At 38.6% G+C, this 24,980-nt stretch overlaps 1 protein-coding gene across 7 annotated transcripts in view; it reads right to left on the bottom strand.

Moving 5' to 3' along the window:
• The window catches only part of PLCH1 (phospholipase C eta 1), a 192,418-nt gene that overhangs the window by 76,439 nt on the left and 90,999 nt on the right, over positions 1-24,980 (bottom strand). For all 7 annotated transcript variants that reach the window (XM_033089879.1, XM_033089890.1, XM_033089832.1 and 4 more), the window contains 2 exons: positions 3,885-4,031; positions 1,702-1,945 (listed from right to left, as the gene is read on the bottom strand). In XM_033089879.1, coding sequence (XP_032945770.1) covers positions 1,702-1,945; positions 3,885-4,031 — 391 coding nt within the window. The remainder of the gene's footprint in view (positions 1-1,701; positions 1,946-3,884; positions 4,032-24,980) is intronic.

The following is a 24,980-nucleotide window of genomic DNA, read 5'->3' as shown; positions in this document are numbered from 1 at the left end:
CTCACTAATTTATTTTGCTTGACAAAATATAGCTATTCTTCATAAAATGTTACATTAACATAACAGAGTTTATTATACTTTTCAATGAATTAATGAATATTTTTCAAGTTCTCAAATTTCTAATATGAGAAATATCTATAGCTAGAACCCACATAAACAAAAACTCTTTACCCTCTGCAGAAGGTTCCTGAGATCAAAGCCCAACTATGTGAATTAATTTCTCTTGTTAGGAATGGGCCTGCAATAGCAATTTTGACCAACGATGACAAGCAGTCTTTTGGAAGCCTCCTGGGCAGTTTTCTTTGCTCTTGAGAAAAGATTTATCAGAAGGAACTTGCTCCCTCTGGGCAGGGCTGAGTTTGGATCTGAGGCCTGTAGCTGCTACAGCTCTTTCACCAAAGAGCAGCCACATGAAGGAACAAGCCAACACGCCGGTAACGGCAGAACCTGGGTCTCTGCGCTATGGTTGAGCCACTGATTAACGACTCTGAATTTATTGCCCCATCTCAGGTCTCTTGTTCATGAAAACTTAATATTCTTTATTGTTTAAGGCACTGTTAGTCGCATCAGAAAGCATTCTTACTAATTTAGTGCTTTTGTTGGTTTGTTTTTTTTTACCAAATGATAAGGAGTTAAGAAGCAAACGAATAGAATAAAGCACAGAAAGTTATTTCCCATGTTTGAGTTTAGTTCATTTATGAATCCCAGTTGCATTGATCTGCATGCTGAGAATACTGATGAAAACATCATGGCTCATCAGTTCAGACGTTCATCCTGTCAGAATCCTTTTATGGGCTGAGCATTTCCACTCTGCTCCAACAGCACCCCAGGTGAGGGGTACAGCTAGAGCAGCACAAATTTATCACCATTCTGGGGGAAAATAAAAATTAGGGCACACATTCCAATGACAGCAAGGAGATACTGCTTCCTACATGGATGAGGGCACATGTATTTTAAGGCCATTCAAAATGTGCAGAAGGAAACCAAAGCCGTCTAATACCTTACTTTACGGGTAAGGAACCTGAGGCCAGAAACGCCATGTCATATGCCCAGCTCCATCCCAGCAGGAGAGGCGCCCTTCGGACAAAGCACATTCATCATTTATCTTGTCAGCACTGCAGGATCGCAAAAATGGGTTTAATCAAGAATGAGAGAGCCTCCAGCGTTTCAAACAATTTAGAGAAGATAAATGTTATTAAGTAAAAAATAACTTCCCCTTGAGTATCAATCAGGTCAGTTTCCACACTATTAAGATTAAAAAAATGAGAGGGAAAGTAGGAAGGTGCTAAGTGCCTGGTACATAATTGGAACTCAAAAAACATTTGTGAAACTAAACTAACTAGAACAAAGCAGGATATTCTCTGATATGCATCGATGCTCTCCTTGTTGCCTCACCTCTCTTAGGGAATGGTATTTGAAGAGCTCTCGGATCGCGGCGCTAAATTCAGTCTCTTCAGAACAAGTCTGTACCTGAGTTCATACAAGCCTGTGTCTACACGTTCCACGCATTCATTTACTTAGTGTGAAAGTGAGGAGGGGACAGAGAGGGCCAGGGGTGAGGAAAGAGATTATGGGGAAAAATGAAGCATAGTCTGATCCGCACTTACATACACACCACCACCACCACCACCACCACCACCACCACCACCACCACCACCCCCCCCACCACACTGAGCTCCAAAACAGTTTTAGGAAGGATATTGGTCATGAGTCCTCTGCCGTTTGGCGAGGGAATCTTCATCACTGATGCCGGCCATCAAGTACTTGAGGCCTGTGATCCAGGTGCGGGCCTCCTCAGGGTTGGAGGTGATGAGGTCCAGGGATTCCATGTGGTTACCATGGTAGATGGTAAAGCAACAGCTGGGGTCAAAGCTCCCCTCAGCCTGTCTGTGGAATATTTCAGACTGCCGACCCTCGGTGACTTTGTAAATGGAGTCAATAAGGACTGGGAGGAAAAGAAAATACGTGGCAGATGAAATTACGTTTACAGACTCAGAAAAAACAAGAGCAAAGTTATATTAAATTTTTAAAAATAAACAAGAACAGATTCATTGTCTACGAGGTGTGGCTGTAAGTCCAAATGTGAAATACAAGCCCTATCAGTTCCTGCTAGGAACCTTCTCTACATAAGACTTCACCTTCCTGGGCAGTCTGCACAATGCCCTCCCGGGCACTGAGTGAGCATGGCCTGAAATTTATGATGCAACGATAGAGATGCCCACCAGGGCAAGAAGTCTGATAGAAAAGGGAGCTAATGAATATGTTAAATTTATAGTTTACATATTTAGGCAAGGAAAACATACGAAGACCTACACAGCCAACTCTGGTGTTTTATAATATACATGAGAAGATGGTTAGAAAATTGAAAAGAAAACAAATTTAGTGGCAAATGGATAGCACAGTGAAAAGTGATTGGCATTAATAGTGAAAATGCTATTACGGAGAAGGCAGAGCAGGGCTTAGAGAGGTGGAGAGGAACTAGACGGCATCCCAGGGGAAGAGGCAGAAAGATAGAAACATGAGGCCTACTCCAGGGATGCTGGATAGGCCATTTATGCGGGGCTGGGAAGCTCAAGAGGGAGAGTTAACAGGAGATAAAGCTGGAAGGGTAGGGAGAGGCTAGAATAATAGACCAGAGATCAGCATTATTTAGGTAGTAGAGCAGCACTGAAGGTTTGGATCAGAGAAGCACTGCCGGGGATAATTACTTTAGGCTAAAACAGTATTTTGTCTCTGCTTGCTTGTTTTTAAGCATGAATCAGAAGTGTCGCTTATCCCAGTGATGGCCCCCACACACCATCCACTTCTCCTCTCTGCCTAAATGGCACAGTCCTGATTTTCTTCTGGTATCAGCTCAGTCCCCACAGGACACACAGGTAAAGGAGGCTACGCCCAGGTCCAGAGCAAATTCTGGTAGGTCTCAGCCATTGTGGTAGCCCCATTCCTATATCTCATCATTGATTTAGGTGTGTAAACGCAATCCAGTTCTAACCAAGGAGACCTGGGGCAATCTGCTATGAGGGAAGGGTCTGGAAAGGGCTTCTTCCCCCCCAAAAAAAAAACAAAGTACCAGAAAAGAAGGTCCCTTTTTGCCTCCACTGTCATATAAAGTTGTGAGGCCCAGAATAGCAGAAGCCATGTTGTTGCCACCTTGATTACAATGTCAGTGCATCAGGGACAGAACAGAACCAAGAGCACTTGGGAATACAGAGCGAGAGACTCAATGTCCCATGCCTGGGGGCTGCCAGTCTGAGTTTCTTGTTATGTCAGATAATAAATTTGTTTATCATGTAAGTCTAATTTGGTCAAGGTCTTCTGTTACTTGAAGAGGAAAGCATCTTAATGGATGAAAGCAGAAGAAACTAGCCAAATGGAGACTGGTTAGATTTCACCACCATAAAGGTAAAGAGACCCTGGAGAAGGAGGTTCCTGTGAAAAGAGGATGGTAGGAGCATGAGACAGACATTACAGGGGACTCCACGCGGAGTTGGTGCTGTGTGTCGAAGGTGTGGGAGAAAGGCTTTACCTACAGGTCAGATCGAAGCTATTAACTTTAAAATGCATTGGATTTATGAGATCCCTAAACTTTTATAGGAAAATGAAAAAACCCCATATCCCAACTAGAAAAGAAAAATGTCATGTCTCTACCTAACACAAGGGAACTATTAATATTTACAGCCTTCATGGACAAGAAAATTTTTATCAATTTAAATTTCCCAAAGAATTAAAAAGGCAAAAAATGGTCACTACTTATTCTGTCTGTCCATGTCCTTTAACAACTGATCCCAAAATTTGCAAAAATTTGGAAGTTCCACAGAGCCCAACCAATATAACCCATGTGTTACTATGTCAGGCCAAGCAAAGAATTCAAAGGGTGGTCTCACTTTTTGCCTTCTCGCTCTTCCTAGAGGGTCTCCATCGGAGGCGAGTCCGGTGCTCATCCAGGTAAAAGAGCCGGACGAGCCCTTTGGTCCCACGCTTCAGTTTGATCATCTGTGTCCCAGACTGCATTACACTCATGCATCTTTCAACTGCAAAAGAGATTGGAGCACATTCAGCTCTCACACAATGCACATGAGTACTAGTGTCCAGAAACCTTACGGTCAAGTAAAACCTCTGATTCATCGCAAAAGACTCGCAGGAACAGAACACAAATTTGCTGCAGGTCCTCTGGAAAGAGTTGTTAAGGAATTGATTCATCAGGCTTGAGGCAGGAAAAAGCCTCACCAACTGAAATAAAATTCTACTTCCAGGTAAACAATGCATTTCTGTTGCACAGAGCCATCTTTTGTTCTAACTGGCAACACAACGTTTTCTGGTATGAGACTAATGATCATTTGATACTTAGATTCATGTTCATAAAACAAGGTCTCGAACTTCGTGTTTGATCTTATGAGTGTTTACATAGCCAGCTGTAAAAAAAAAAAAAAAAATCTTACAATAATGCTTTAAAATGCAATCAACAGAGACTAATTGGCAAAATGTTTCAACAATGTTGAAGTTGGATGATGGTTACATATGGGTTCATATTATTACATTTTTGTGTATGTTTGAAAATAGCTAGATAAAAATAAATTTTAATATCAAAACTATCAAGTTTCACAACTGAACATAAACTTTTTTTTTCACTTCCCAGCATCAATTCCCTCCTCCATTTTCTGCCAAAAGCATTCTGATTATTCTTTAGGTAATTCATCTTTCCCTACATTTTCAGTCATGTGGATCATTTAAAATTGATCTACCCTTAAGTTCTAGGGTATTCTATCACTGAGGAGAGGTTTCAGTAATTGGTTCAGAAATGGGCATGTGACTGAATCCAAGCCAATGAGATATTTACTGGGACTCCTGAAAAAAATGGATTTTGTGAACTCCTTCTGTACCTAAAATTTGCAGCCCAAAGCTTCCAGCTGCCATCTTGGGTTCATGAAGAGTAAGTCTGCTTGAAATGGAATCAAAAGCAGAGCTGATAAATAGGAATGAATAGTCCTTGTCATGCTGTTTGAGCCCTACATCAACCTCCTCATGCAACTAGAGATCTATCCCTGAACTATTTAGATTTTGCTCAAATGGTTTCAATTTGAGTTTTCTGTTACTTGCACCCTTGAGAGTTTTAACCAATATATTCAACGATATTTGTATCTGAGCTTAAGTGGACTAATTAACCTGCCAACTTCCCATTCTACGTTTAAGATTTTCTGAGGTTTAAACTGAAAGTTACTAAGCTCCAGAGATAGCATCTAGTGATAGCACCTCTGAAGAAAATGCCTTGGTTGAACTAAAAGGAAGGTTTATTCTGAGGCGGCCGGATTGCTCAGTTGGTTACAGCATGAGCTCTGAAAAACAGGATTGCTGGTTCGAATCCCACATGGGCCACTGAGCTGCACCTTCCACAACTAGATTGAAGATAACAAGCTGCCGCTGAGCTGCCAGTGTGCGGCCAGATGGCTCAGTTGGTTAGAGCATGAGCTCTTAACAACAAGGTGGCAGGTTCAATTCCCATATGGGATGGTGGGCTGTACCCCCTGCAACTAAGATTGAAAACAGCGAGTGGACTCGGAGCTGAGCTGCGCCCTCCACAACTAGATTGAAGGACAATGACGTGACTTGGAGCTGATGGGCCCTGGGAGAAAAAACACACTCTTCCCCAATATTCCCCAATAAATAAAAAAATTAAAACAAAATAAATAAAGAAAGAAATAAAAGGAAGGTTTTATCCTAAAAGAAAAGGACCTCGTGTCTAATGAAGGAAAATAAGGATCTAGACAGAAAACATGTGTTGATGAATCAAACTGCTAGGATTTTCCATCTAGAGAATTAACTTGGTGAATAAATTCAGGTAATATTCAAATCACTTATTGTCCAAGTCAAAGCTGTCATTTAAATTCTCTCTGCTTTGAGATGAACCTTGGTGGAAGAGACCATCTATTCGTGTTACCTTTTTCCCCACCAGTATTTCCTGGAAATACTCTTTTCCCATCCGTGTGCCTTTGGTGGCCTATCAATCATCCCAACTAAGAAATGGGCACCTGACTTAAGCTCAGAGCAAATCTGTCTCCCTTCCTGGAATACCAATCCTGAGCAGAGCAATAAATGAAAACAGAACTGAGCCATTTCAATGGCCAAGACTCAAGAGACACTCCTTGTTGGCCATCCCAAGATGCCACAGTTGTCACAGTTATTCTTCCTGAGGCTGACAAATTATTCTATTTTTTCCCTTGATTCTGCAACTTATGCAATACTCTTCAAAAAGCTCTTTGATTATATTAGCCAGAAAGAGCTTTCATTTCATCAACAAATACACAGGCATATATAGAGCACTGAAAACATCTGGCTCTGAATACCTACCTTATCAAGCTGTTAGAATCAGATCAAAGAAACACAGTAAATACACTTCAACAATGGTAGAGTTCAGCTTTTTTTGGCTAAGTATCTTGTCTTTACTAGGAAAAATAATTTGATCCCAAAGCTTAACATTATATGTGCAGGATACTCATTAAAGGTTACCATCTTTCACCATGTCTTCCATGAAAAGTCTTTTCTTAACCCCAAAATCAAGGGAGAGATGTATAAAATTAGATATGGTTTTCGGATTTGATATTGCAAGGAAGGTGAAGCATAGCTTGCTCTTACTCATTTTCTCTGACATATTAAATACCCAAGTAACAAAAATACTTCTTAGGAAAATAAACGCACAAACTTAAAATGTTTACTTTGAAGCACAGAACAAAATTTGAGACTTGGTTTCACACAAATTTCACACAAAATTTGGTTTCACACATGTTCATAAATTTACCCACCACTGAGCACCATTCATTTAGGTAACTAACGGCAGCCATGGATTGGAATTCTTGACAGTCACACTGACCATCTCACACGAGTAGTTAGAGGGAGAACAGAAAAGAGTGTGTCAGTGTACCAAGATAAAATCATCAAGTCAAACTAACCAAGCAAACCTCACAGAACAATCTATTAGAACTTCAATAAACACGTGTTCACAGAGCAACTCTTTGTTCCAGGCACAGGGCTGTATAATGAAGTAAAGCAGAGAACAAGGATACTTTGTCTTTGGCTAAAAGAGGTTGAATTTTAAGAGAATGAAACACATAAAAGATAATTTGTTAATGGCAGTATAGGGCTGTGCTTAAGAACACCAAGTCTGGATCCAGAGAGTCTGAGGTAGAACTCCAGATCTGCTACTTACTAGCCGCATGACCTTGGGCAAGTTATTTAATCTCTCTGTGCCTCCATTTCCTTATCTATAAAATGGGGATATTATTTACCTCTTGAATTGTTGTTAATTGAATGAGTTAATTCAAGTAGAGTGCTGAAAACATCTGGCATATCAAAAACACTACACATGGTGGCTATTACTATAGTTTTATTATTAAAATACTTTTAAAAATAAATGCCAAGTCAGAAGTACAGAGTAAACTACTATGGGAGTTCATAGGAAAAAGAGAAGAGAGTGGGCTGGAATCAGAAGTGTGATAATAAAACAGCATCAGTGAAGACGTGGGGACAGGCAAGAGTACAGGCATGATCAGAAGGGAGGGAGGGACAGACCTCCAGCCATAGAAGAGTGACTCACAGGGAACAGGATACGAGTCCGACAATTAAGTTCACGAACTTGTTGCAACGATGTTGCTAACCTTTTTTGGTACCAGAGGGATTATTCATTATGAATTTGTACCAACTGGACAGTTAACCAAGTAAACTATTTAGAAGTGCTTAAAAGGCTGCGTGAAAATGTTGGACGACCTGAACTTTCCGCCAACAATTCATGGCTCTTGCATCACCACGATGCACCAGCTCACAAGGCACTGTCTGTGAGGGAGTTTTTAGCCAGTAAACAAATAACTGTATTGGAACACCCTCCCTACTCACCTGATCTGGCCCCCAATGATTCTTTCTTTACCTGAAGATAAAGGAAATATTGAAAGGAAGACATTTTGATGACATTCAGGACATCAGGGGTAATATGACAACAGCTCTGATGGCCATTCCAGAGAAAAGAGTTCCAAAATTGCTTTGAAGGGTGGACTAGGCGCTGGCATCAGTGCATAGCTTTCCAAGGGGAGTAGCTTTCCATAGATCTCCTAAGGTGACCATAGTGATATTCAGCAATGAGATATGTAGCACTTTTTCTAGGTTGTTCATGAACTTAATTGTCCAAGCTCGTATATGATTCCATGGGCCAGATAAGACTAAGCTGTAGAGGTTTAGGGCTGCTGGTATAAGATTTTAATCCACTGGCAATGAGAGATCAGTAGCTATTTCTGAGCAAAGGAGTGACAGGATAAAAGATATAATTCAGGAAGATGTCTCTGGGAAGAGAGAACATAAATTTTTTAAACCAGAGTAAACAACTGAATGAACTGTACCATCATAGATCTAAAGCAAGGACTATAAATCTGCAGATCGCCCACACATCTGACCGGTTCCTCTGTTTTATTCACACTGTCCATTCTTCCCCTTTCCTTTTCATAGTCCCATTTCTTTCCCCTGAAATGGAATTACTATGGCTATAATATTTCAACAATTTAAGAGGAAAGGCAGTGACATAAAAGTGTAATCATAGTGGCTGCACCAATCTGCAATCCCACCAACAGTGCACGAGGGATCCCTTTTCTCCACATCCTCACCAGGACTTGTTGCTTGTTGATTTATTTATGATAGCCATTCTGACAGGAGTGAGGTGATATCTCATTGTGTTTTTTGTTTGCATTTCTTTAATTATTAGTGAGGTTGAGCATTTTTTCATATGTCTGTTTGTCATCTGTATGTCCTCTTTAGAGAAATGTGTCTTCCGGTCCTCTGCTCATTTTTTAATTGGGTTGCTTGTTTTTTTTGGTATTGAGTTGAATGAGTTTTTTTATAAATTTTGGATATTAATCCCTTATTAGATGTATCATTGGCAAATATCTTCTCCCATTCAGTAGGATGCCTTTTTGTTTTATTGATGGTTTCCTTTGCTGTGAAAAAACTTTTTAGTTTGATGTAATCCCATATGTTTATTTTTTCTTTTGCTTCCCCTGCCCAAGGGGATATATCAGTAAAAATATTACTGAGGATAATGTCTGCAACATGGGAGGTGGAGTATAGAATAGGGAATAGAGTCAATGGAATTGTAACAGCAATAGGAGATGTCAGAGGGATAGTAGACAGGGAGGGGGGTTATCACTTTGTGAGGGGTGTAAATGTCTAACTGTTACAGTGTTTCATACACTTGAAACTAATAAAAAGTTTTTAAAAATTGTAATCAGTTATTTGAGCTAATAAACACCACCTAGCACTTAGAAAACACCATCCAGAGAAACCCAAACATTTTAGAAAGTGGGATCCAATCCCTTAGAGATGGAGTATGAATACACAATATATTAAATAATCGCTAGCTTCAGGTTTATGCCACCAACTCAGCCATGGACTAAGATTCCAGCACCACCCACTGCAGTGGACAAGCACATAGGATCAACACATACTTGACAAGAGCTAGGCTGTGAAACAATATGCTGCTTAAATTGTTTATGTAGGTGCTTTATGCCTTCTCCATGATGCTCCCCAATTACACCGAAAAGCCATTCAGTTAGAGTGAAATTGAAAAATCAAGTCCAATGGAGTCCTGAGAGTCATCTAGCCCACTTCTCCCTTCCTCAAACCTGATAGCAAACAGTCCATTGAAATGTAAAGCTAACCAGAGAAGGAGCATCCTCAGTCATTCTTTGTAACTCATCCCAGTAGGTAATGATCACCGATGGAGACAAAATATTCTTCCAGTGTCCTCTAAATCACTTAAGTGTCAGCGTGTGAGTAAGCCAAGTTCTTCATGCTCTGCCTTTAGTAGAGATAGATAACAGTAGTTTCTATCCCCCATAAAAGTCATTCTCCAGCCATGCTGGATCGGTAGATTCCATAAAACAGGACGAAAAACAAGGAAATAAAGCAAGATTTCCAGAGGCAGGTAAACAAGGAAAGAGTTCCAGGGGCTTAGAATGATATAACCTCTTCACACACATTTCCAGCGCGGGAAGATATCTGGGGAAAGTTACAAATTCAGACAGCTACCACCATGGGCACAATCCCTTTGATCCTGTATCATTCTCCCTATGGTAGCCTTAATATTTTTAGAAAAGAAGTTTATTTGGATACAATGCAGCAACATTCAAGAATATTAAGAGAGAAATGCCCATCAACTCATCACATAAAACACACACCCCTTTTTGTGTATTGTGCTCCAGATCTCAGTATGGACACAAATTTGACACACTGGTTGCAATCATGATACTTAAGCCATTTGGCCCTCTGCTTATTGCATTTGTATTATAAACAGCTTTCCATGTTTCTACAGTTTTAATAATTATCATTTTAATGGCTGCCTAACAGCAGAGCATAAATATTTAAAGAGCAGAACAAATGAGTAGAGGAGTACCTTCTAATTTTATTACATAATTAGAGTTTTAAAACTCTTAACAGAGTCTCATCTGTAAAATGAAAGGCGTAACAAAGTGGTCTGTAAAGTCAGTTAGAATTCAACTCTTTTTTTACTTATTAAATTTAGTGGGGTGACAATGGTTAGTAAAATTATATAGGTTTGAAGTGTACAATTCTGTAATACTATATATTGCATTGTGAGTCCACCACCCAGAGCCAGTTCTCCATCACCATGTATCTACCCCCTTTTACTCTCTTCTACCATTCCCATCTCCACTACCTTCTGGTAACCACTCAACTGTTGTCTGTGTCTATGAGTTTTTGTTACTTTGTTAGTTTGTCTTGTTCATCTGTTGTTTTCAGTTTTATATCCCACTTATGAGTGAAGTCTTACAGTTCTTGACTTTTTCTGTCTGACTTATTTCACTTAGCATCATCATCTCAAGATTATCACAAATGGCAGTATTTCATCTTTTCTTATGGCCAAGTAATATCCCATTGTGTATAAGTACCAACTCTTTTGAAAAGATTAAATCAATTGTTTTGTCACATTCGATTTGAAATAAGTAAATTTCCTGAGAGGTTATCAGTTCATTACATCCCTAAAGCAGAAAATGTGGTAAAAAAAAAAAAATACACATCTGATATGAAGTATTCTAATACAAAATATGTATCATTCGCGGGGCGATTCCCAACATTTCCACTACGTATATATGACATCTAAGAGGGTTTAATTCTTTCAACCATGTTTGAATCAGAGATAATCCCATTCTGTTAGGAATATCATCCATGCCAACTGATGCTGATTTTTATGACAGCTTTATTGAGGTATAATTTACATATATTAAAATTCACTTGCTTGAAATGAACAGTGCAATGACATTAGTACATGTAGAGTTGTGTGATGATCTAATTTTAGCACATTTCCATCACCCCAAGAAGAAACCTCATGTCCATTTGCAGTCATTCCCCATTTTCATCCACAGCCATAGACAACGAATAACCTACTTTTTGTCTCTAGGGATGAGCCTTTTCTAGGTATTTCACATAAATAAAAATCATACATTAGGCAGTCTTCTGTGTCTGGGTTTCTTTCACACCACATGTTTTTGAGGTTCATATGATTGTGTTCACTTGTTTTTTTGTCTTCTCCTCCCCCTCCCACACATCACATTAAATTCTTCCATCGCCACTTAGGGTAAAAATGATCCTGCATAGGATACTGGCTGAATAAAATAATATATACATACATACAATGAACTCCATGTAACTATAAAAGATAATAAAGAAGATCTCTATGACCTGAAAGCCATGTAACTTTATTAACAATTGTCACCCCAATAAACTTTAATTTTAAAAAAATAAGATCTCTATGAACTAATAGGGAATAACTTTCAAGAGTTATTAATGAAGTTAGAGATATAAGTGAAAAAAAGTGTAAATAAGCATATACTATATATTAGGCTACATTTTATGTAAGAAAATGATGGGAAGTTTTATAAATATACAAATAATCTGCTTATGATTACAAAAAGAAACACAAGAAGGATAACCCAGAAAACAATGAAACTGTTATCTATAGGGTTGGGAGAGAATCTAGTGGAAAGGATAGGGAAAGGAGTGACCTCTGTCAGTATACAGGTACAAAACTAAAACTAAATCGATAAAAATGAGAAGGAAGGGAAACAAACACAAAAAGTAAACAGAAGTATACACACACGTATACATTCTTCCATCGCCACTTAGGGTACTTGTGTATGTATAAGTATTTGTGTATGTATATTTACACGCTTGTGTGTGTGTGTGTGTGTGTGTGTGTGTGTGTGTAACTGCGTATTTCCTGCATATTGCTCTATTCTTTAAAAGGCCAAGAACCAAAATCATCTCCAATAGTAATGAGGACACCTGGTGCCCTGCTCATTCTCTGCTCTAAAGGTCACCTTGAGACAGTTTCTCACATCTACAGTCACGACCATGCCTGTGTAAAGCCATACAGAAATATCATTTGCGCTCTTTTGTGAACCCGTCTATTCTTGAACACTGATCATCACCAAACTGTGCTTTAGCTGGCAAAGCAAAAGTCCACATCATCTGCAAAAGAATCTTTTCAGCAAAAAAGTACAAGAAAAAAAAATGCGAATTGATTTCTTCCATCTTCTGTGGATTAGAGTAAATCTGAGTAATGACTGAAAGGGATTAGCTTCTGAAAACAACTTTATTTCTCCGTGGAAAAAAGTGGCAAATAATGCAGGTAATGTTTTTCTCAAAGGAAGAAAAGGAAGTCTTCCTAAAGTCACCAGAGAAGAAGTAAAATGTATGTTTAATTCTCAGCACAAACCAAAACATATTTGGGACCTGGTACATAGGAAGTGAGTACTGAGACATCTTGTTGACAGGCAATGCAGTTGGATGAGAGTCAGTCCACAGGTTCGAGGCCAGGAGGGGGAGCAAAAAGAGTTCTGGGTCCTGCTCTGTCACCAGCTGGCTTTGTGAACTTCAGAAGGTCACTCAGTATCACTGAATATCCCACTTTCCTCAACCTAAACATGCATTTTCCTCTAAGTTCTGTGAGTCTCTAAAACAGCTGATCTAGCTTTCATAAATGTTATTTTATCTTTCGAGAAGACAAAATTCCAGTTTGTCCAAAAGCCGTTTATAATAACTTTAAAGAAAGAAAAAAACCTGATTAATATCTAGATATCTTACTACAAACATGGATTTTTAAAATGATCTCTATATAAAATATAATTGCTCTTCACAGGAAATGGCTTTACTTGAAAAGCTTTTCCTTACCAGCAGCCTGGCTTTGAAGTCAAATAATATGGGCATATAAATAAATGTGCTTACAAACAACAATGGAAAGCTCCACTCTTATTAAGTCATGATTCTTTCCAGTGAAAGCCAAACGATCTAGAGTTCGTTGATTTTTTATTTCATTGCGTAAATCACTCCCGTAGAGAAGATAAGACTATTCGAAAGGCCTTAGAAACTAATTGGTTAGCAGTAACATTTTGGAATTTGTTTGGAAACTTATATGCATATAGTCAATATGCTTGAAACACTGATGAATATACCTGGGGGGAATTTAGGTCAAAGAAATGGTGAAAGGAATTAATCAGTAATTTTTAAAATGTAACAGCCTCTTTTTTTCTTTTACTAAAGCCTTCCACATAACATTTTCTTTTTTAATGAGACCTATATTATATTCAACAATTGTTTCTGTTCCATAATTGTTAGCCCTAGGAAACAAATGAAATACAAGTAAGGATTAATAACAATATACTTTTGCTGGTTTTATTTAATGTTATTCCATTGGGGAGGCAGATATGAATTAATTTTAAATTCAAATTTAGTCTCATCTATTATAATATGGAAAGTTTTTTCAATATAAGATCAGAACTTCCACAATATAGTTTGCTATATAAAACATATTTAACATAAAACAAATAACACAAATCAAAAACAGACTCATAGAAACAGAACAAACGAATGGTTGCCAGAGGGGCGGGGATGGGGGATGGGTGGAAAAGGTACAGACTTCCAGTTATAAAATAGATAAGCCACAGCGGTGTAGTGTACAGCACAGGGAATAGAGTCAATAATATTATAATAACTTTGCACAGTGACAGATGGTTACCATACAGTGTAGTGATTACATTGTAAGGTCTATACATGTCAAATCACTATGTTGTACACCTGAAACTAATCTAATATTGTATGTCAACTATACTTTAATAAAATAAAAATATTTTTAAATAATAAAATTCATGCGTGTGTGTGTGTATTTTAAAAGACCACAGACCCAGTTCCATCATTTATTCAGTGATAAGACATTTAAGGCAAAAGTTCTCAAGTCACACTCATACTGGCCTTTATCTATGGAGAACATTGCCGTCCAACAAGGTTCTTTCATAGTTCTCCATCCTGGCTGTACATTAAAATCACTTGGGGATCTTTTCAAAGATGTTTACCACAAAGCCCCACCACAGAGCAATTAAATCAGCACCTCTTAGGGTGGGGTTGGATTAGACAACATTTGTTTTGTTTGTTGGTTTGTTTGTTTACTCTTCCCAGGGATCCTACTGGGTATCCAGAGTTAAGACTATTGACATATATAATGTGACTTATTCCTTTTAAGATCTCTCTGAAGTTGGTAGAATAATTAATTTCCTCTCATTGTAGAGCTGACGAAACAGACTCCTCAGAGAGGTAAAGAACTCGGCTGAGGTCATAAAGCTAGTAAACGGCAGAGCCAGGTTAGAAACTAGGTGCCCTGAATCCCAGGGCAATTCTCTCCATTTCACCACTTGTAATGTTTGCCTTCAGATCCTATGTATAGAGGCCAGAACTAAATGATCACAGGTTAAGTATTCTAAACAGCCTTGACTCTGATTTTCTGATCTATAAAAATAAGGAATCACATTTGATGGTTCCTAGGACCCTTTATAGCTAATACTAGAAGTCTATAATATATTAGGTCTAGCTTTGGGAAGTTTTATATATCACAGTGATCATAAAGGGTGGGGTGCAAAAATTAAGGACAATAAGGAATGGGGGGAGGGAGACAGGTAGGGACACAGACCAAGTGAATTCCAGAGAAGACAGAATTTGAGCCTGACCCTTGAAGATCATAATAAGAGCACTTGATTCAATTTTTAAAATTGTTCTTATTCTAGTTCTATGTACATCGCTTTCTCCTCACAGAGTGTATAGATGGCAGCAATGATGATTTTAAACAAATGACAAATACCCGGTTCCCCACATTAAAAAATTATACCTTTACGTTTATTCTTACTAACTAGGAAGCCAGTTTCTCTTATTGTTCACTCCTAATTTTCTTGGTTGTTTCTTGGGTAACAAGGGCAATTTGATTCGGCCGTATGAGTCAGGCTTACCTTCCCCTAAAGCCGGGAAAATCTTTTCTCTTAGTTCTATAAGAACTGTCATATCAGAGCACAAAAGTACTTCTACTGAGCATGTTAAAAAGAATAGCAACTTTACCAGACCACACTAATTTCAAAGTGCTAGCTTATTATTTGGTTGATGGTTGGGTCAAAATGGAAGTGTACCTGGCTGTTAAGAGGTAGAAGTTGAATATAGTCCTTGGACAAATCTAACTTATCCCAAGGCAGCAAATGGTCCCCAATCTCGGCTTACTTTAAAATACAGACTCCCAGACCACATCTCCAGATACCCTTGTTTCTTGAGCATCTGCATTTTAAAAGCCATCCCAAGTAATTTTGAGGCATATTTAAGTTTGGAAACCATAGCTCTGAGCACCGTTACACTTTACCTGCTCAGTATGTGGTCAGTGGGAGCCAACCAGTTTCCCAGGCACAGCATTGGACCTTAACTCAGAGTCACTTCAATGAAAGAAGTAAAGACCTACCACTAAGTGGCATGTTAGGACATTAGCACAAGGCCTCCCTCCTACTGATAAAATATGAAATATCCCAGTTAAAGCAAGGGTTAAAAGATATAAATGCTGATGTTCAAATAATCATTACCGATTGTTTCTTCATAACCTCTTGTCCCCTTGGAGGCTGCTGAATACCTCCCGATTTCAAATCTGTTCTAACATAACTGCTGAACAGAACAGAGGTGCTTTCTTAGTTTTGAGTCCTAATGACCAATCGGCCTTTTTTATCTCATCTCACCCACACTGCATCCAGAGTCACCTCTTTGAAAAGCAAGGCACCTACCTACCTCTACAAGGTACTTACACAGGATGCTATACACACTAACACAGAACAAGTATTTGTTGAGGTTGTTATCATCTCATTCATTTACCAAAGTCACTGTGCCCACTTTCTACCTACCTCCTGCATTTAATTGCGTTTTAAAAGAGAAAGTCTATTCTGTACTCCAACAAATTCATGTGCCCCCAGCAGTGCCCAGTTCTTCCACTTGAACACTTATTTCCTTCACCAACTCTTGGTTTCTGAAGTTGATCCTTTTTTGTCAAAAAAAGAGAGAGAGAAAGAAAAGCCAAGAAAGCTTAACCGATTTCATGCAAACTGTCCTAATTTTGTCCACACAGGTTCTACTTCTACGTGCCTTTAAAGCTGTCCATCTAAGAGTCGACAGAAAATGGAGGAAGAGATCATATTTTCTCTAGAAAATAAAAAAGTGCCTCTCCCCCACAGGTCTTTGTTGTTCTCAAGCCTGAAGGTCTCCCAGAGGCTGAAGCTTTCAGAGACCACCTGCTGAGGTGAAGCAGACCTGGCAGCTTCCAGCTACAGACAGTTGGAAATCAAGTTGTGTGGCATTTAAAAAGTAGGCATCTTATTTATGTAGCAGGTGTTTTTGTGGAAAAAAGAATCCATGCTAAAAAACAAAAACAGATCTCCAGGTGGTAAGGAAAATGCCTGGGAGAATCCCTTCAGGTTTATTTTTCAAAAATTGTTTGTCCTCATCCAAATCCTGGTCCTAATATCATAACCTTCCCTTTTCAAAAAAATTTAATACCACATCAACATCACTGAGTAACTGAACATTCATCACAGCTTATTTGTGGCATTTTGATTGGAACTGCTATGCCAAATCACTGCACTAGATCTTAAAATCATTTTTTCATTAAAGTAGAAACATCTAAAAATGGAAGATAAAAAGCAGAAAATTCCTTTTAAGCAAAGTTTGCATATATAATCACAGCAGATGTGCTGTAAAGTTTTCTAAATAGTCAATCACAGAAAAAAGGCCAGCATTAAACCATAACTATCTGGATACAAGATTTCTTGAGTCTCTCTGCACTCAGGAATAATTATACTAACCAACGCACGTGCACATGAACACAAACGTTCACACACTTCTTCAGCAGTACAGGGCATCCACTGTAAAAAGAAACAGAGCTGAGACCTGCACGTGAAGGGGCAACTGGAAGTAAAACTTGTGATACTGAAGAAGAGAGCCAGCAAGGAGAGTTGTAGGCCAGGACTAAAAGTAGGAGGTGATAGAAAAGGTGACAAACACCTGACAGCCACACTAATATCAGAAACACAGGACACTGGGAGAGTCATACATGACACTAGTAGGTCAGTGAAATGCAGGACATATATTTCAGCACCGTAGTCTACACAATTTTAAACACATACGCAATGCCATATAACTAAATCTGTCTGTCCTCCTAGAAGCTTTTCCAGAGTAAGGATTTCATACTTCCTATAATGAAGGCAAAGGAAAGAAGTCCTAATGGAAAAGAAATGGAAATGAATTATAATTTTAAATATATATATACATATATACATACATATATACACACACACATATATACATATATACGTATGTATATATGATAAAATATGAAATATCCCAGTTAAATATGTATACATACGTATACATATATACGTATGTATATATGTATATATGTGTGTGTGTGTGTATATATATACATATATATATATGTATATATATGCACATACCATAAACAAAATTCAAAATAAGCAACAGACTAGGAGAAAATCTTCACAAAGATATATATCAGATAAAGGATTAATATCCAGGCTATAAACAGTTCCAGCAAGTGAATAAGAAAAAGAACAAATAACCCAATTAAAAATAGGCAAAAGGATATGAATGGACAATTCACAGAAGAAATGACCAAAGAAAAACATATAGAAGAAAATGCTTAATCAACTCATGGTTAAAAACTTAAAGTCAGAATAAAATAATATAGCACCTGATAAACATAAATTCTAATGTTAAAATAAGATATTGTGGATGAAATTAAAGAACTGATAATAAGATTACAAATTGGGTGACATTATTTCAATCACTTGGGCAATATTTACCTAAATTTAAAATAAACATGCATTTTGAGCATGCAATCATAATACCAGGGATTTATCCTGTATAGATACTGGCTCAATGAAACAAGGAGGTAGAGATAGAAACACATGGCTGAATACCTGCCACCTTGTTTGTGACTGTTTAAAAACAAACTAGAAATAACATAAATATCCATGAGGCCTAATCAAATAAATGATGGCTTAACCATAACATGAAATATTATGATGTCATTAAAAAGAACATCATGGATCTAAATTTACCAAAATGGAAAGCTGCCCAAGATATATCAAGTGAATAAAAAAGATACAAAACAATATTTATAGCATAATTTTGAGTTTTTTAATATATATACATTAATGGAAATTTTGTGGAACTTGTGGGAAGGGAATGGTACTTCCCAGAGAAAGAGACAAGGGTACTTAAATTCCCATGGTGCAGGCTTCTATACTGCTAAGGAATTTTCTTGTCTTTGCCATGAGCAAGTACTATTTTGAAAAATCTTTTTAAAAATAAAATGGGAGATGTTATATTTACTATAAAATTACTCAGAATTTGCAAGAGCAAGCAAAAAGAAAATATTTCCACACCTTTGAAACTTTGCCAACTGCAAACATGATGAAACAAAGGGAAGCCGAAAGGCCTGCATTCAAATCCTGGGTTCACAGCTCAGTCACCATGTCACCAGCCTACTTAGCTGACTCTGAGCCAGTCTCCTCACATGTTAAACACAAGAATCGTAGTGAAGACTCACTGAGATAAAGTGTAAAAAATGTCTTGCTCAGTGCTCAACACACATTAGACTTTCAACAAATAGTTTCTTTCCTTCTTCCTGAGTAGCCGCTCAAGGTATTGTCACCAGATTCTGAATCATCAAAAATTCTACTGCAGGACAATAAAATGGCTTCCAAATGTTGAAGGAACTTGAGTTTCTACGCCACCCTGAGCGATGTGGCCTAATCCTAGGGTATGAATTCCAGTCCACAAACAGACGACTTCAAATGTCAATTACCGGCATCATCCTCCATCTTCAGTTTCAGGCTTGTATGTACAACTGCCAGATGACATAGCTGGGATAGCTAATAAGAATTGTAAATATCACACAAATCCTAAATCTGCTCCTCCCCCAGCCTCTCCATCTCAGTAAATGAACTCACCATCCCCTAATCATTTAAGCCCCAAACCAAGAAGTCATCATTCTTTCCTTTCTCCATCCTTCACAAAGCTTTGATTCTTCATCTAAAGCACAACCCAAATCCACCATTTCTCTCCATCCATATGGTGACCCTACCATCATCTCTCTCCTGGGTGTCTGAACATTCCAGCTGGCCTCCCTGATTCCCGCCCCCATAAATGATTTTCCATGTCACGGCTAATATACTTTTTAAAGGTCAATTAGACTTTTCAAAACAAACCAACAGTCTCCCACAGGAAGTATCCTAAATTTCTCACTATAGGCCTACGTGATCTCACTCTAGCCTGTTTTTCCTGCTCCTCTTTCTGATAAGTCCCTGGGCTCCACACAGTTCCCCAGTACGCTTTGCACTCACTGTTTTTCCTCAGAATGCTTCCCTCACCACCCCTCCCCTCCCCCCACCCCCCCACCCCCGATTGCTACACTGCTGACTCCTTCTTGAATTCAGGTTTAAGTAACCCAGAGAGGTAGGTCCTAATCACCCAATCTAAAGAGGCCTCCTAGTTGCCTGATATTAATAGCTATTTACTCCTTCTTTTCTGTCATGGACCACTAAAATGTAAGTCCTATGAGGACAGAAGTGTTTTTATTCAGCCATAACTTCCTGTGCCTCGAACAGTACCTGGCACAGAGTAGTGATGCCATACATTTGTATTCGTTGGATTAATGAATTTGTAATTGCAGATGAACAGATCAAAAAGAGATGCCCAATACTTGTCTGCTGCCGTGAAAAGAAAAAAAAAATTAGAGTATTTTATGAATTAAAGCTCGGGACTGATTTCTGTTTATCTCAGGAATAGTGATTTTTTAGCATTTAAAACTAAAAGTTGACTAAGAATCAATACAAATGGTGAAAAAATATAACTATTAGCTTAAATGGCAATCAATGTGTCACTTCTGCTGATAATGAAGAACAGGGTTTGAAACTGTTTTATTAGACCTGTCAGAGTATAGTAGAGTCACCCAGCTGCCTGGATAACTTATCCAATCAAAGTATTTTATTTTCCCAGAACTCCAAGTTCAATATAGGTCAACTTCCTAAAGAAGGTCTTTGGACTGTCCCTGAGATTTCACCATATTATAGATGAGGCAGCATTATTATAGGCCTTTTCTGTTTTTCTGGGGCTTCACCCACTCTTTTGATAGCTACCATCTGCTTTTGTTTTCTTCTGACTCCTGCACTGTAGTGACTCACAAAAAGGTGATGCCCTAACATTACATTTGTATATTGTACAAATATACAATATACAAGGGAAGAGGAGAAAAGACTAGAAGGCTTTATACCAAAATGTCAACTATAGTTGTTTCTAGATTACAGGGTCACAGGTGGTTCATATTTTTCTTTATTCTCTTCTTTGATTTTTCTTTTTTCTTTTTTTTTTTTGCAGTTAACACATTTTTAAAATAAAATTTAAAAAAAAAACTTGTTAAAACTTGTTAAAACTCTAATATGCTTTTGGCCCATACAGAAAAAGAATTTCAAAAATTTTTTGAAATTTAAAAGACAAATGCTTTAATATGATAGAGGAAATCTTTGGAATTTAAAATATTCTTTATCGCTTCCCACAAAAACTTCTTCTAATTATTAATTTGTAGGGGAAGAATATCTGTCTTGTACCTTAAAGTTATTTATCTAACCCTAAAATTCTGATCCAAATGTATTATTAAAAATTACACTGGTCCACATTTGCCTGACTTAGAGCCAGGGCAAATCATAGTATAGGAAACAATTCCAGTAATTTTGGTAAATTCACAAAAGCCTAGTAGTAGATCTAGAATGGATACCCAACAAACAAGAAATTGCAAGCCTTAAAATTGGGATGGAGCTCTTGCATATAAGTGATTGTACCAGCCCCCTACAGTGCTAGGGTTGGTGCCAAATTCAAGGTTTGCTGTGGGTAAACATGATGCAGGCACTTAAAGCAATAGGACTTCAATTCAAAAGAAAACACTCTGGCAAAAGTACAAGTCAACACTAAGGACATGCACAGCCTTCCCAGGATGCCTGGTCTCTGTGTCCTGATCCACAACATTCAGTACAGGATGAACACATACGAGGTCTGACAATTACGTTTGTGAACTCATCCTAGAAAAAGTGGTACATACCTTGAATATCACTATGGTCACTTTGAAGTACTCCCCTTGGGAAGCTATGCACCGATGCCAGCACCTAGTCCACCCTTCAAAGCAATTTTGGAACTCTTTCTGGAATGGCCATGAGAGCTGTCATCATGTTAACCTCGATGTCCTGAATGTCACCAAAATGCCTTCCTTTCAATATTTCCTTTATCTTCAGGTAAAGAAAGAAGTCACTGGGGCCAGATCAGGTGAGTAGGGAGGGTGTTCCAATACAGTTATTTGTTTACTGGCTAAAAACTCCCTCACAGACAGTGCCCTGTGAGCTGGTGCATTGTCTTGATGCAAGAGCCATGAATTGTTGGCGAAAAGTTCAGGTCTTCTAACATTTTCATGCAGCCTTTTCAGCACTTCCAAATAGTAAACTTGGTTACCTGTTTGTACAGTAGTACAAATTCATAATGAATAATCCCTGCAACAAATTTGCGAACTTAATTGTCAACCTCGTAGGCTCTCGTCATTTTATCTCCCTATCATCATTTTATTTCCCTCTTTGTTTAATCTGTACACAGAACATACCATATGAAAAAAATGGGCCAGTCTCGGAGGAAGGAATGAAAACAGGTGGAAGAAATACCAATAACAAGATATGCAGATGACACCATCTTACTGGCAGAACGTAGCAATTATTTGAAACAACTTATGATGAAAGTGAGGAGAAAAAGTGCCGAAGCAAGACTATACCTGAACATCAAGAAGACAAAAATCATGACTACAAAATAAATACTCAACTTTAACATAAACAATGAACACATTGAAACTGTTAAAGATTTTCCTTACTTTGGTTCGGTCATCAGTTCAAAGGGAAAGCACAGCCAAGAACTCAAAAGAAGACTGAGACTTGGAAGTGTAGCCATGGAGGAATTAGGAAAGATCACCAGGAGCAAAGATGTGTCATTAAAGACCAAGGCTGAGCTCATGCACACCCTCATATTCCCAATTATGTACAGATGCAAAAGTTGGACAGTGAAGAAAGTTAATAGGTAAAAAATGATTCACTTGAAATACAGTGTTAGATGAGAACTCTGTGGATACCCTGGACCACCAGCAAGGTGAACAAGTGGGTCCTAGAGCAAATAAAGCCTGCAACATCGCAGGAGGCAAAAATGACAAAACTAAAGCTGTCCTACTTCGGGCACATCATGAGAACCCAGGGTTCTTTAGAAAAGACAACAATGCTGGGAAAAATAGAAGGCAGCAGGAAAAGAGGAAGACCAAATATGAGATGGATTGACTCCATAAAAGAAGCCATAGGCAGGAGTCCACAGGAGCTGAGCAGGGCTGCTGAGGGTAGGACACTGTGAACATCGCTCATTCTTAGGGTCACCAGGAGTCAGAGCTGACTCAACAGCACATAACACACAGATACCCTCCTCCCATAAGGCTGCTTCCCTAAAGACCTATTCACAGGACAATTATGTCCCAGTCTGCACACTATTTTAAATTTTTGCAACTGATTCAGCTGGTAAGTACTGTAATCAGAAATTCTTCTCTTGTAGCAGAACAAGGGCCATTCCATCATCACAGTTTATTCCCACAATCCTGATCTGAAAGATAAGAAAGCACCAACGAGGCCCACATCTTCTTGAAATCTCAGAAAACATTTGCAACACTGTGGAAGCAGTGTGATTCTAATGATAGGAGAAACCTTTGATGAATAATGCAAAAGCATCTGTCAGCATTTAGCAAAAAATTACCACTATTGGCCATTTAAACGAGTCCATCCTAGGTGAACAAGTGACCAGAAGGACTCTGTTTTGTTTTTAAGTATTCAACTCAGGAATGTAAAAATAAACAAGATTCATTTAACTGAAATTATATTTCCAACCAACGTACCATTCCTTCCAACCAATGTATCCATCCTTGAAATGTGGGGATCCAAGGTTAAACCACTCTGGCCAGCTTCACTCATCTAAAGTAGTAGTTTCACAGTGACCATCAGATCTGTCAGGTGGTGGATGTGGCCTGAGAGGGCCATATCAGAAATGGTAATTATTGTATTGGAAAAGCATTATTCGCAATTGCAGAAATATTCCAGCTACCAAACAGCTATAAGTGGAACCCCCACTAAACCAGGTAAATTTCTACTCAGAAAGTGCCCTACACAACCCATTAGCACACAGTGAATCCTGTATCTCTATCACAACAAAAAGCCATGTCTTCTTTAAATCAATTACCATGCTTTAATCCAGAATTTGGAACTATTCAGACAACTGAATCAAGTATCTATTACCTTCTAGAGCCTTCATCATATCCATGAACAAATCAGCCTATCACTGGAGCAGTTTATCACTGGAGATTAAATATTTTCCTGTCTAAAATGCATTTTTTTAAAGATTTTATTGGGGAAGGGGAACAGGACTTTATTGGGGAACAGTGTGTACTTCCAGGACTTTTTTCCAAGTCAAGTTGTTGTCCTTTCAGTCTTAGTTGTGGAGGGTGCCGTTCAACTTCAAGTTGTTGTCCTTTCAGTCTTAGTTGTAGAGGGCACAGCTCAGCTCCAGGTCCAGTTGCCATTGCTAGTTGCAGGGGGCGCAACCCACCATCCCTTGCGGGACTCAAGGAATTGAACTGGCAACCTTGTGGTTGAGAGCCCACTGGCCCATGTGGGATTCGAACTGGCAGCCTTCGGAGTTAGGAGCATGGAGCTCTAACCACCTGAGACACCCAGCTGGCCCCTAAAATGCAGTTTTTAAAATACAATTTTCTGCCTTTATCTTCCGTACTCAGAGATGGCTAGGTCTAAGTCAATTAACTCTGTCTCTATAAAGCCATGCCCACGTAGACACTTTGAAGTGCTCAATTACAAAAGAATTTTAAGGGCGCTGCTTAAAGGAAGATCTTACCCCCCCCCAACAAAAAAACAAAAATCCCAGTGCAGTTTAATTAAAATGGAAGTGGGGCTGGGGGCGGGGGGTGGGCGGGAGAAGGAAAGAGAGAGTGTGAAAGAGTCTTAAAAATTTTACTTGATTTATGAGTCTTTCATTAGCGAACTAAAGAGGACAGTCTTCACATGATCTCTCATATTAATAGTACGGATGTTCATGGTTCAGGGCAATCACATTAGGGAAGTAATTCCCATTGGGATTTTTGATAATAATAAAAGGCTCATTTCCAACTGGCCAGATTCCTAGGCTGACCTAGCCATATCCCAGTTAGACACACATACATCAAAATTCTTTCCTGGAAAAAAAAAATCACTTTCACTTCTAATTTTGCTAACGATGGCAACGGGCTACCGTAAAATATTTCTATACTCAGCATTTTCCCCTCCTTGAGTGTGTAGAACTCCTAAGTATCTCCCTTGGGACAGTAGTCAGTTCTACTCGTGGGGCTGGAGAGAAGAAGGGGCAGGAAATCTGGAAGAACTTGAAAAGGGTCACCCTGAGGGTAGAGAGTGGTCTGTAGCTCCCAATGGTAAAGGTACAGAGTTGCC

This window comes from Rhinolophus ferrumequinum, chromosome 2, assembly GCF_004115265.2.
Source record: "Rhinolophus ferrumequinum isolate MPI-CBG mRhiFer1 chromosome 2, mRhiFer1_v1.p, whole genome shotgun sequence".
In the NCBI taxonomy this organism is placed as follows: domain Eukaryota; kingdom Metazoa; phylum Chordata; class Mammalia; order Chiroptera; family Rhinolophidae; genus Rhinolophus; species Rhinolophus ferrumequinum.
Note: the sequence above shows the minus strand (reverse complement) of the source record. Positions and strands in the feature narration are given on the sequence as shown.